Genomic DNA, 13,460 nt, shown 5'->3' on the forward strand with positions numbered 1-13,460 from the left:
TGTTTTAAAAATGCCAACAGAGTTTACTGACCTTTTTTTCTGAAGAACAAAAATAAAACTGTAAAGCTGTAGAAACAACCAAGATGTCTCTACAATACTCACTGTCACTTTTAGGGAAAATATTGGGAAATGTGTCACAGTGATGCTGGTGTGTCACTGAGTAGAGGACATTAATTGTACCAAATCACATTAGAACAGAGGTTTTCAATCTTTTTAAGCTGCATCCCCCTTTCCAAAAAATGTAGTCCACCACCTACCCCCATCTGAGAATCATAATAAAATGAAAACAGAAAAAAAGATCTGTACAATAACATGATACACCAAAACGCACAAGAGCCTTGGAGTGTGTGATGGATACAATTATAAAAGTTACAGTATTGTAACAGAAAGAAATATATTATATTTACTTTTGGATAAAAAATAGTCCCTCAAACAGGTTTCTAGTTGTTGGAAACATCAACATAATTTTATTGTAATTACTAATAAATTAAAATCAACAAAGTCTCTGTGCTAGCCTCAATCACTCAGAAATGACATAGCTAGAGTTGCCACCTTTTCCACAGACCAAACCCGAACATATTTCTGAGTCAGCCTAGGTTTATCAAAACTGCACTATTCTGTAATACATTTTAGCACAATACCACCAGATCAATAATTGTGCTCTTGATATTTCTAGCAATCGAACTTGCAAGCAAGAGAAATAGTAGCTATATCATGGTACATTAGAGCTATCTATACCTGAGACAAGTAGCTGATGAGGAACGCCGTAGTAAATCAATACAATTTCTGAAGCGACGATGCTGTCTGTTTATAGTTTCACAAATAATCTTTCCAGACAGTCACCATAGAGCCCGTTTTTGATGGTCAGAATTATTTTACAGCCATTTGTTAATAATAAATATTAACAAACTTTATTAATACATGTTACAAACTAAAACAAACAACAACACTATCGGTTGGTAAAAAGACAAAGTGAGTCCAAATGTACTCAAATTTGGCTCAGGTTTTTCAATGTTACAAAATGGCTACAGCTAAATATTTAAACATACATACACAGGCACATTTGTGGTTTAATTATCATTATATATCGTAAGTTAACCATATTTTACTATAAAGGTTATATATTTAATCACACAGATCAATTTAATGTAAAGCATTATTCAAATGCCTGGTGCACAGTAGAATGTACAGATCAGTAACTTTTGACTAGTTATTAAATTTGGTGCATTTACTACCTTGGTAGATTTTGACGGTTTTTGAATTGGCATTCATCACTACCACGTTCACAAAGAAAAATGCAACACCGTTTTGTATTTCTACTTTTAATTTAAAAAACATTCAAATACATGTTTACTTACTGAAATCTGTCTGCTAAAACAGTATCTTATTTACAGTAACTGGTTATAGCATCTATGTCACTGCAGCAACTTGGGAGAACAAAGCCTTCTAATGTAGCTGCAGGATACTGTTTATCGTTTTTATATGGCCCTTAATTTTAAGACACCAGTAATTGGAAAGGATTACTAACTGCAGTACAATAGTAATTTGCTAACTCTCAGTTTAAAACTTAGCTATGGTTCACTAACATGACGCAGTGGAATGATCACAGTATCACGTAGTAATTGTAGGACAGTATTGTCACGTGTAAAAACTTTAACCATTAATCAGAAATGAAAATGCTTTAAATTTAAAACTGGTTTACAGACCAGCAAGCACTGGCAAAATCAGATCAGTTTTATAAGGTGCAAAACATATTGTTTAAGGACTTTGCGATACTAGCACGGTGGGTGTCTTAATAGTAGTACATGCATCTAAAGGCTGTGTGGTCCAGTGGTTAAAGAAAAGGGCTTGTAACCAGGAGGTCCCCGGTTCAAATCCGACCTCAGCCACTGACTCATTGTGTGATCCTGAGCAAGTCACTTAACCTCCTTGTGCTCCGTCTTTCGGGTGAGACGTAATTGTAAGTGACTCTGCAGCTGATGCATAGTTCACACACCCGAGTCTCTGTAAGTCGCCTTGGATAAAGACGTCTGCTAAATAAACAAATAATAATAATAATAATAATACAATGTATCGACAGTAACAATCCAATGCAAACTTGCAACATTCTGTTACAGATTTTCTAACAAGTCTGGCAAACAATTTTGGCTTCTACTTAATTAACCCCATGTAACAAAAAAAAACTGCTTAACCTTAAAAAGAACAGTAGCAACAATAGCAGGCGCAGTTTATTACACTGCCTCGGTTTCTGATCGCATCATCAATTCCAGATTTTCTAATGTTCGGTCTGCTATTAGTTTTTTCCAAGCAAATTGGCGTCATCACTCACTACCATTCTCATATTCACTTTGACATCTGACACATTCTTTCCCTTGTCCAGCGCTTCATACCAGTCTGTCAGAGGGCGGGTTCTCTCACGGTATGACACGTTCTCATTGGTGTGAACATTATTGGCGATCCAATGAAAACCGCCAATAAAACCAAAATAAATTCCACGCCAAACTTTCCTGTTATATGGTATGTCAAAGAAAATATGAAAGGAATGTTGGTGTTTCTTATGTGTTTCACGTAAAACCGGACATTAGGGCGTCTGGGCTTGTTAATTCCTGCCACCCGGACACAGATGCCAATTCCCGGACAGGTGGCAACCCTAGACATAGGACTATTTATTCCGTGATAGCAATTTATTGATAATAAAATTACAGAAAATTCCAGAAAAGAAGGCAAAGAAAAGTTCACTATCCATGCATCTGTACAGATGACCTCATTCCAAAAACATTATTGGCATTTTTAAATTCTTGGTGACTAAAATGTACAGTACTGATGCTAATTAAAAAATAATAATAAAAGGCTTACCTAGTATTAGTGTGATGGATGTCCCTGCTTCTTACCACACAAATCACTGATGACGGCAGGGAAATTGGAGAGAGCTTCAGTCGCAAGACATTTTTGGCGTTTTTAATCTCTGACGGTATTTCGTCTTGATCGCCCTTTGCTAGTAATGTACTAGTATTGAGACAACAATCCAGATTTTTGGATTGAAAGCTAAAAACTCTTACTCTCACACCAGACGTAACGGCTTGTCATATTAGACCACATGGCAATACTTCAGCTGCTGATTGGCCATACAATAAACTTTAAATCGTGTCATTGCAAAAAATAAATATCGATTTGCAGGCACGAACACACACAGGAAATAAAATTAGTTAAAGACTAGGCTTTTAGTTTTTTAAAATATGTGTTGTTTTTTTTTTATCCCAAAGACAGACTGCAGTAACCAACTGTTTATATGACATTTAAACAACAGGGATTATTTAAAACGTACATATTTAATATGTAAATTAGTCTCAGCACATCAGTTTGGTGATAGCGATTAAACGTTGATTACATGACAAAAGTTTGAAATAGATTGGCAAGTGCGTTGTCTGCCATTTTAGAATTTTTCTTGCGTAACCCAGTTTGAAAACCGCTGCAGAAGAAACCACATTACTAACAGATACAGTTTAATAGTAGTATTTAAATGCCATTGTCCTGACTGCTAAATTCTTACCTTCCAGCTGCCCCTTTATTTGGACAATTTCCGTAACAAAAATGGCATTTTTTTCTTGACATTTTTCATTCTTAGCTCCCAAGTAAATATTTTGGACAGTTTTCAAAACAATTTTTGCTTTATTTTTACAAAACACGTGGATGTTGTTGATATTGTAAACGCGTATATCTGCTTCAGGTACTCTGTATTTAATTTGTTTCAAGGTTAAACGATGGCCCGTGTTACACAGAACACTAAAAATAAAATGTCAAACATACCATATGTATTTCGTTGGTTTTGTGGATTTGCTATATTTCAATATATTTTAGTACTGTATATAATGATGTTTTTGAAAATGCTACTTACCAAAACTGTGACTGCACGTGAATTGTATTACATAATAATTTCCTTTATTCTGATTCCAGTGGTGTTTTCTCAATGCAAGATGTATTATATACAGTGCTGTATAAAATCACATGATATGATAAAGGCATGCCTTTATAGGCCTACTGGCAAAATGGCCAAGAGACAGTTGGTGCTTAACACATTCTGAATTATTTTGGACCTGAATTTTAGCACTCTTTGTCAAAGAAAAGTCAAATTTCACATACAGTGCCTTGCGAAAGCATTCGGCCCCCTTGAACTTTGCGACCTTTTGCCACATTTCAGGCTTCAAACATAAAGATATGAAACTGTAATTTTTTGTGAAGAATCAACAACAAGTGGGACACAATCATGAAGTGGAACGAAATTTATTGGATATTTCAAACTTTTTTAACAAATAAAAAACTGAAAAATTGGGCGTGCAAAATTATTCAGCCCCTTTACTTTCAGTGCAGCAAACTCTCTCCAGAAGTTCAGTGAGGATCTCTGAATGATCCAATGTTGACCTAAATGACTAATGATGATAAATAGAATCCACCTGTGTGTAATCAAGTCTCCGTATAAATGCACCTGCACTGTGTGATAGTCTCAGAGGTCCGTTTAAAGCGCAGAGAGCATCATGAAGAACAAGGAACACACCAGGCAGGTCCGAGATACTGTTGTGGAGAAGTTTAAAGCCGGATTTGGATACAAAAAGATTTCCCAAGCTTTAAACATCCCAAGGAGCACTGTGCAAGCGATAATATTGAAATGGAAGGAGTATCAGACCACTGCAAATCTACCAAGACCTGGCCGTCCCTCTAAACTTTCAGCTCATACAAGGAGAAGACTGATCAGAGATGCAGCCAAGAGGCCCATGATCACTCTGGATGAACTGCAGAGATCTACAGCTGAGGTGGGAGACTCTGTCCATAGGACAACAATCAGTCGTATACTGCACAAATCTGGCCTTTATGGAAGAGTGGCAAGAAGAAAGCCATTTCTTAAAGATATCCATAAAAAGTGTCGTTTACAGTTTGCCACAAGCCACCTGGGAGACACACCAAACATGTGGAAGAAGGTGCTCTGGTCAGATGAAACCAAAATCGAACTTTTTGGCAACAATGCAAAACGTTATGTTTTGGCGTAAAAGCAACACAGCTCATCACCCTGAACACACCATCCCCACTGTCAAACATGGTGGTGGCAGCATCATGGTTTGGGCCTGCTTTTCTTCAGCAGGGACAAGGAAGATGGTTAAAATTTATGGGAAGATGGATGGAGCCAAATACAGGACCATTCTGGAAGAAAACCTGATGGAGTCTGCAAAAGACCTGAGACTGGGACGGAGATTTGTCTTCCAACAAGACAATGATCCAAAACATAAAGCAAAATCTACAATGGAATGGTTCACAAATAAACATATCCAGGTGTTAGAATGGCCAAGTCAAAGTCCAGACCTGAATCCAATCGAGAATCTGTGGAAAGAACTGAAAACTGCTGTTCACAAATGCTCTCCATCCAACCTCACTGAGCTCGAGCTGTTTTGCAAGGAGGAATGGGCAAAAATTTCAGTCTCTCGATGTGCAAAACTGATAGAGACATACCCCAAGCGACTTACAGCTGTAATCGCAGCAAAAGGTGGCGCTACAAAGTATTAACTTAAGGGGGCTGAATAATTTTGCACGCCCAATTTTTCAGTTTTTTATTTGTTAAAAAAGTTTGAAATATCCAATAAATTTCGTTCCACTTCATGATTGTGTCCCACTTGTTGTTGATTCTTCACAAAAAATTACAGTTTCATATCTTTATGTTTGAAGCCTGAAATGTGGCAAAAGGTCGCAAAGTTCAAGGGGGCCGAATACTTTCGCAAGGCACTGTATGTCATAACGTTACCATAGGCTACTTTTTTTTTTGTTTGTTTTTTTTAAATCAATGATGCGGTTTTTGTTAAACAAATCTACTGCACTTTGTCTATAAACTGTACCGCAGTACGTAGAAGTACATATTTCTCCCATTCACTTGCTAGGTCACTCCATTATCTCCAGACATCAGACAGATAATTTTTGTCTAGCAAATAGATACGTTTACAGCGGATGAATTTCACAGTTTTTTTTAGCACAAATACAATAGCCTACATTTCAACAGTCACTGCCGAAGCTGATTACTTATTCTTCCAAAAGTAATGGTCGGGTGTAACAGGGATACAAGGTTATATTTGCGCCGGGCTATGTTGTTAACAAGCCTGATGTTGTCGTCCAGGCTTTACTGTGAAACTCACTGTAACCAGGGAGGGTGTGAGCGCATTCTACTGGACTGGAGAATATGGCACGGGAGTTTAATTATGAAAACGCAAGTGTAAACAAACAAGGAAAAAAGATTAGCCTGTCGTCAGACATGTCATGTTAATACAAAATGCATTAATTTACTGCGTATTGGTATTGCGTCTGGTCTGGGAAGGGGGACACATGGGCGTCTTACGAGAATTTGAGCGGGACATTTATTATTTCAGGGGGCATTGGCGCAATGGTGCGGCCTAGCACAAACACTGTGATACCCATACTTCCATAGAAAAACATGAGTGCCGCAAAGCAGTCTGCACATTGGGAGACACTTAACATGCGACAGTGTGCCATGATGATGTCACAAATAGTGCATTTCGTCCGACAAAAGTGCATTTTGTCCCACAGAATGTGCATTTTTTGCACAGAATGAGCATTTTGTCCCACAGAATGGTATCTTGTGCACATAATTAGCATTTTAAGAACATAAGAAAGTTTACAAACGAGAGGAGGCCATTCAGCCCATCTTGCTCGTTTGGTTGTTAGTAGCTTATTGATCCCAGAATCTCATCAAGCAGCTTCTTGAAGGATCCCAGGGTGTCAGCTTCAACAACATTACTGGGGAGTTGGTTCCAGACCCTCACAATTCTCTGTGTAAAAAAGTGCCTCCTATTTTCTGTTCTGAATGCTCCTTTATCTAATCTCCATTTGTGACCCCTGGTCCTTGTTTCTTTTTTCAGGTCAAAAAAGTCCCCTGGGTCGACATTATCTATACCTTTTAGGATTTTGAATGCTTGAATCAGATCACCGCGTAGTCTTCTTTGTTCAAGACTGAATAGATTAAATTCTTTTTGCCTGTCTGCATACGACATGCCTTTTAAACCCGGGATAATTCTGGTTGCTCTTCTTTGCACTCTTTCTAGAGCAGCAATATCCTTTTTGTAACGAGGTGACCAGAACTGAACACAATATTCTAGGTGAGGTCTTACTAATGCATTGTAAAGTTTTAACATTACTTCCCTTGATTTAAATTCAACACTTCTCACAATATATCCGAGCATCTTGTTGGCCTTTTTTATAGCTTCCCGACATAGATGAAGACATTTCTGAGTCAACATAAACTCCTAGGTCTTTTTCATAGTTCCCTTCTTCAATTTCAGTATCTCCCCTATCATATTTATAATGCACATTTTTATTGCCTGCATGCAATATTTTACACTTTTCTCTATTAAATGTCATTTGCCATGTGTCTGCCCAGTTCTGAATGTTGTCTAGATCATTTTGAATGACCTTTGCTGCTTCAACAGTGTTTGCCACTCCTCCTATTTTTGTGTCGTCTGCAAATTTAACAAGTTTGCTTACTATACCAGAATCTAAATCATTAATGTAGATCAGGAATAGCAGAGGACCTAATACTGATCCCTGTGGTACACCACTGGTTACCTCGCTCCATTTTGAGGTTTCTCCTCTAATCAGTACTTTCTGTTTTCTACATGTTAACCACTCCCTAATCCATGTGCATGCATTTCCTTGAATCCCTACTGCATTCAGTTTGAGAATTAATCTTTTATGCGGGACTTTGTCAAAAGCTTTCTGGAAATCTAAATAAACCATGTCGTATGCTTTGCAATTATCCATTGTCAATGTTGCATCCTCAAAAAAATCAAGCAGGTTAGTTAGATACGATCTCCCTTTCCTAAAACCATGCTGACTGACTCCCAGGGTATTGTTGCCATATAGGTAATTTTCCATTTCAGATCTTATTATAGTTTCTATAAGTTTACATATAATAGAAGTCAGGCTTATTGGTCTGTAGTTACCTGTTTCGGTTTTGTCTCCCTTTTTGTGGATCGGTATTACGTATGCAATTTTCCAGTCTGTCGGTACAACCCCTGTGTCAAGAGACTGTTGCATGATCTTGGTTAGCGGTTTGTAAATAACTATAATATTGGAAAAACATTTTGGAATTGGTTTTAGCCCCCTTAGCAATATTGATTTCTATCTCTCTCTTGGCCTTTCTAACATCCTTTTTGACTTGTGTTTGCAGTTCCAAGTACTCTTTCTGTGTACTTTGTTTTTGGTCCCTTTTAAAACGCTCTGTGAAGTGCCTTTTTTCGCTGAATATTTTTTTAAATTGATCTATTAAACCATTTTGGCGATTTTGTTTTAGATTTAGATTTGTCTACTTTTGGGATGTAATTGTTTTGCGCCTCTAGATTAATTGATCTAAACAGTGATGGATCTTAATACACTGCCATATAATTCAGCAAAAATACAATTACCTGAAGTTGTGTGTGTTGTGACAGAAAGCAATACCCTTTATAAGCTCACTTGCACTGTTTAAGAGTTATTATTTTAGTTTTAAAATACAATTTTTAATGATTTTGGTGACCGTGGTAGTAGGATCCATCACTTTTTAGATCAACTGAATAGAGCCAGTAACTTTTTTTTTTTTTTTTTTTTTAAACAGAAATGCTTTACAGAAGCAAAGTACATTTTCAAAAGTTACCAAAGTAACATAATAAAGTAAGGCAGTACTACCTTTTAAAGGGGAGTAACAGTTTACAAATAAATAAATAATAAAATCTGTAATAACCCCTCATGCTTTGGTCACACGAGAAAGGTTAAAAACATTTCCATAAATTAAATAAAATGTATAATATTATGGAATTATATTAAATATGATTGTTGCTTTTTTTACGTCTCAGGATACTACAACAATTGTTTTATTACAAATGTAAGTTTGATTTGAAAACAGACCTAATGAGTCAAAATGTATATTTTAAAATTACCTTTCTGTGCTCAGAAACCATGTTTCTAATCTCCAGCTCAATTTCATTGCTTGCAGCTGCTGAATCAATCACTGAGGCACATAAGGGTGGAAAAGGGGGCAAGGAGGTGGTAGATCCCTGAGCACACACCGTCATGATGGCCTCTTCACTCATTGCCTTCCATTTAGATTCATCATGAAAGTCAAACTCACACAGCTCCACAGCATCTGAGGGTTGGCAGTTGGCAAAGAAACTCTGGTGATTGAATACACAGCCTATAGTTCTATATGGGTAGGTAGGCTTTTGTTGTTGTAAGAGGGGTGGGTCATCTGGGTTGTTAGATTTGTGTATGTATCTGTAAAACAATAAAACATTTATGGGCTTAATTTCATGTAGAATACTATAAGGTAAGTAAGCCACTTTAGCATGTCATGGCTGAAAATGTATTGCTTGTATGAATGTACAACTTGACAATAAGGACAACATGGAAAGTGAAACACCACGTCAAGATTTCCAGAATAGCAGCATTTCTTACAGTTTTAAAAGTGTTTTACTAAGGCAACAACCATTGTACAATTGGTGTGTTGGCCCACACTTCTTTTAGGGGTATACGAGTGCAATGTTTTATGTAGGCATCCAAGCTACTGGGCAATGGTACTGACACCTTCTTGTACATTTTGTCATCCCAGTTACAAACTGTTGCAAACTGTATGCTCCAAGTGCTGTGTTATGCAAGATATTGCTCCGCCACACACTGAAAATACAGTAAATAATTCGTTATAAACAGGTCTATTTTAATGATCTTAACAGTGGTGGATTGTATGTAACCCATACAAATCCTAAACGTGATATTTTGTTAACCACTTTCAGTGTATTTTTATTGTGAGTACTATAAGAGTTAAAAGCAGTATCATTTTGATATCCATCACATATGGAATTTCACTTCCTAAGCATCCTTATATGCATCCTGCAAGTTGCACATGTATATGATCAATACATTTCCTGCTCTGCCAGGCTAAAGTGGCAGTCACTTTAATAATTACCCTGTATGCTAAAACTAAAATTGTCTGAACTACATGTTTCCTAAATTTGTGACTTGAACCAAGTGCAGTATAGTTTTACACTGCTAGCTGGCTCACAGATCTTTATTTTTAAAGCATTAATAGTAAAGATAAATATGTCTGGAAAATAATAATCCTGGTTACCTGAAATAGAAATGTAACCATTACCTAGCCTACAGAAAGTCTCCACCCACCTTTCTAATTTTTCACCCTTTGTTGTCTTATAGCCTGGAATTAAGATGCATTAAAATATTTTTTTTCATTTATCTACACATCCTACCCCACAACTTCCAAGTGAAAAAAAATATTCTAGAAACTTGTAGAAAATTAATTAAAAATAAAAACTGAAATAGCTTGGTTGGATAAGTGTCCACCCCCTGTAATAGCAATCCTAAATTAGCTCAGGTGTAACCAATCACCTTCAAAATCACACACCAAGTTAAGTGGCCTCCACCTGTGTTAAATTGTAGTGATTCACATGATATCAGGATAAATTCAGCAGTTCCTGTAGGTTCCCTCTGCTGGGTAGTGCATTTCAAAGCAAAGACTCAACCATGAGCACCAAGGCGCTTTCAAAAGAACTCCGGGACAAAGTTGTTGAAAGGCACAGATCAGGGGATGGGTATAAAAAAATATCAAAGGCCTTGAATATCCCTTGGAGCACGGTCAAGATGATTATTAAGAAGTGGAAGGTGTGTGGCACCAAGACCCTGCCTAGATCAGTCCGTCCCTCCAAAGTGGATGACCGAGCAAGAAGGAGACTGGTCAGAGAGGCTACCAAGAGGCCAATGCAAACTTTGCAAGAGCTACAGGCTTTTATGGCCAAGACTGGTCAAACTGTGCATGTGACAACAATATCCCAAGCACTCCACAAATCTGGCCTGTAGGGTAGGGTGGCAAGAAGGAAGCCATTACTCAAGAAAGCACACCTTGAATCCCGTTTGAAGTATGCAAAAAAATACTCGGGAGACTCTGTAGCCATGTGGCAAAAACTTCTGTGGTCTGACAAAACTAAAATTGAACTTTTTGGCCTAAATGCAAAGCGTTATGTTTGGCGCAAACCCAACACAGCGCATCACCCAAAGAACACCATCCCTACTGTGAAGCATGGTGGTGGCAACATCATGTTATGGGGATATTTCTCATCGGCAGGAAATAGGGCACTGTCAGGATAGAAGGGAAAATGAATGGAGCAAAGTACAGAGAAGTCCTTGAAGAAAACCTGCTGCCCTCTGTAAGAAAGCTGAAACTCAGGGGGTGGAGACTTATCCAATTATGATCTTTCAGTTTTGTACTTTAAATATATAATTTTTTCCTCAATAAAAACTTTTTTTCCCCTTAACATTGTGGAATATGGTGTGTAGATAAGTGGAACAAATCCTAATTTAAATGCATGAAACTCTGAGGCACTGACACAACAAAATGTGAAAAAAGTTCAAGGGTGTATAGACTTTCTATAAGCACTGTAATGGGTGTTTACCTCCTAAAGACCTGAAACCTGAATATTCTTATACCAAAGCTGCTCAGTCGTTACCTGTGACTCAGTCATGCCCGCCCCCGGGCATTAGAAAATTGCACACACAGATACCAGCATAAGTTTTCTTTCAAGCCTGCTGCAATCATGAAATATAATTACATTTCTATTTCAGGGAACCAGGGTTATGATAATAACCTAGCGTTCCCTGTCAAGTACGAAATGTAACCATTACTGAGTTAGTGTACCAAAGCCGTCGCAAGAGCAGTATTGCATAACGACCGGAATGCTACAAAGCTAAGCCAAAGGCTAACTTACGGAACCCCAGTACCATACATAACCCCAGTAACAAGTAGCTAGGGCTATAAAGTTGAGGGTGAAGTCACCTCAATATTATGTTGTAAGGGTCAACCCTGAAGCAACCCTTAATACTCTAGTTCCAAAGCCAGGGTTTTGGGGATCCATGACATTCAGTCAGAACCTTGTAAAGGTATGGAGAGTAGCCCACGGCGCTGCATTGAAAATGTAATTGACAGATGCACCCTGGAATAAAGCCCAGCCCACAAAGTTGCCATGCCCTTGGTGGAATGGGCAGTGAGCTTTTCTGGAGGGGGCAAGTTGGCTCACTCATAGGCAGTCTTAACTGTGTCTGTTATCCATTTAGATGGTCTCTGCTTAGACAGGGCTTGGCCATGGGACTTCGCTCCATATCAGACAAAAAACTGTTCAGACTGCCTCCAACTCTGTGTCCTGTCAACATAATATGCTAGTGCTCGCACAGGGCAAAGCATATGGACTGGTCACTCACTGTCAGACTGGAAAGGAGGCAGATGGAAAGTCTTCAATTCTAGACTGATTAACATGAAATACCAATATAGCTTTTGGCAAAAAAGCAGGATTGGTGCAAAGTGTTACTTTTTTCTGCAAAAATTAAGCAGGCTTTCGCAATTGAAAACGCTTGCATCTTACTCACCTGCTTAGCAGATGTGATTACAGGCAAGAAAGCCGCTTTGGGCGATAAAAATTTCAGCTCAGCTGAATGCAAGGGCTCAAATGGAGGCTTCATGAGTGCTTCAAGCACCACGTTAAGCCTCCAGCGAGGAACAATATCCTTCATAGGCGGCCAAAGCCGCTGAGCTCCTTTTATAAATTGCCCCGCCAGGAAGTGAGCTCCTGGGGAGACTGAGCCAATTTTGACATGGCAAGCTGAAATAGCTGCTAGATAGACCTTTAATGTAGAGGGGGGTTTCCAAGAATAAACAAAAAATTGCAGTATAACTGCCATGGGACAGGTCGTGGGGTCAAAACCCAGAGGCAGACTCCACGTCTCTAAGATGCCCCACTTGTACCCGTACTGGGAATGCGTGGACACTGCTCTGGCATTTTGCAGGGTGTCAATGACCCTAAATAAAGCCCCAGACAGCTCAAATGCGTCCGTTCAGGGGCCAGACCCAGAGCCGTAGGCTCGATGGATCGGGATGCCACAATGCCCCCGCGCCTGACCGAGCAGGTCGCTGCGTTTTGGCAGGCTCCACAGCTGGCCGCTCAGGAGCTGCATCAGCTCTGAAAACTAGTGTCCTGGGCCAATAAGGGGCTACTAATTATTCCAGGCACAGCGGGAGCATGGCGCATTGCTGGAGACCCAAATGAAGGTTCTGGGATTCTCATCAAGCCCAGAAGTCTCTGGAATGTCAGAACTGTATGTGCTCTGTTGAGCTGAAAAAGCTCCAGACAGATGGTTACTCTCCGCACCCTGTTGTCCGACAGAGTGGACAGCAAGGTCCTGGACTCCTAGATAGGAGGCTGTCTGCGAAGGTGTGAAGGGCTCTTCGCACGATCCACCGACATGCCCAACCAATGAAGGTGGCCAGGGACGAGTTCCGTGTGGGCCTCTGCCTGCGCTGGAGACTGGGCACAAATGAGCCAGTCGTCTAGGTAATTGAGTCTCAATGGGGCCAGAATAGCAATACAAACAAAAAA

At 39.0% G+C, this 13,460-nt stretch overlaps 1 protein-coding gene across 4 annotated transcripts in view; it reads right to left on the reverse strand.

The window, feature by feature from the left end:
• Positions 1 to 13,460, reverse strand: part of cep76 (centrosomal protein 76) — a 105,934-nt gene that overhangs the window by 20,619 nt on the left and 71,855 nt on the right. For all 4 annotated transcript variants that reach the window (XM_059013652.1, XM_034058901.3, XM_034058899.3 and 1 more), the window contains one exon: positions 8,967 to 9,300. In XM_059013652.1, the coding sequence (XP_058869635.1) occupies positions 8,967 to 9,300 (334 nt within the window). The remainder of the gene's footprint in view (positions 1 to 8,966; positions 9,301 to 13,460) is intronic.

The sequence above is a fragment of the Acipenser ruthenus genome, chromosome 3 (assembly GCF_902713425.1).
Source record: "Acipenser ruthenus chromosome 3, fAciRut3.2 maternal haplotype, whole genome shotgun sequence".
Lineage (NCBI taxonomy): Eukaryota > Metazoa > Chordata > Actinopteri > Acipenseriformes > Acipenseridae > Acipenser > Acipenser ruthenus.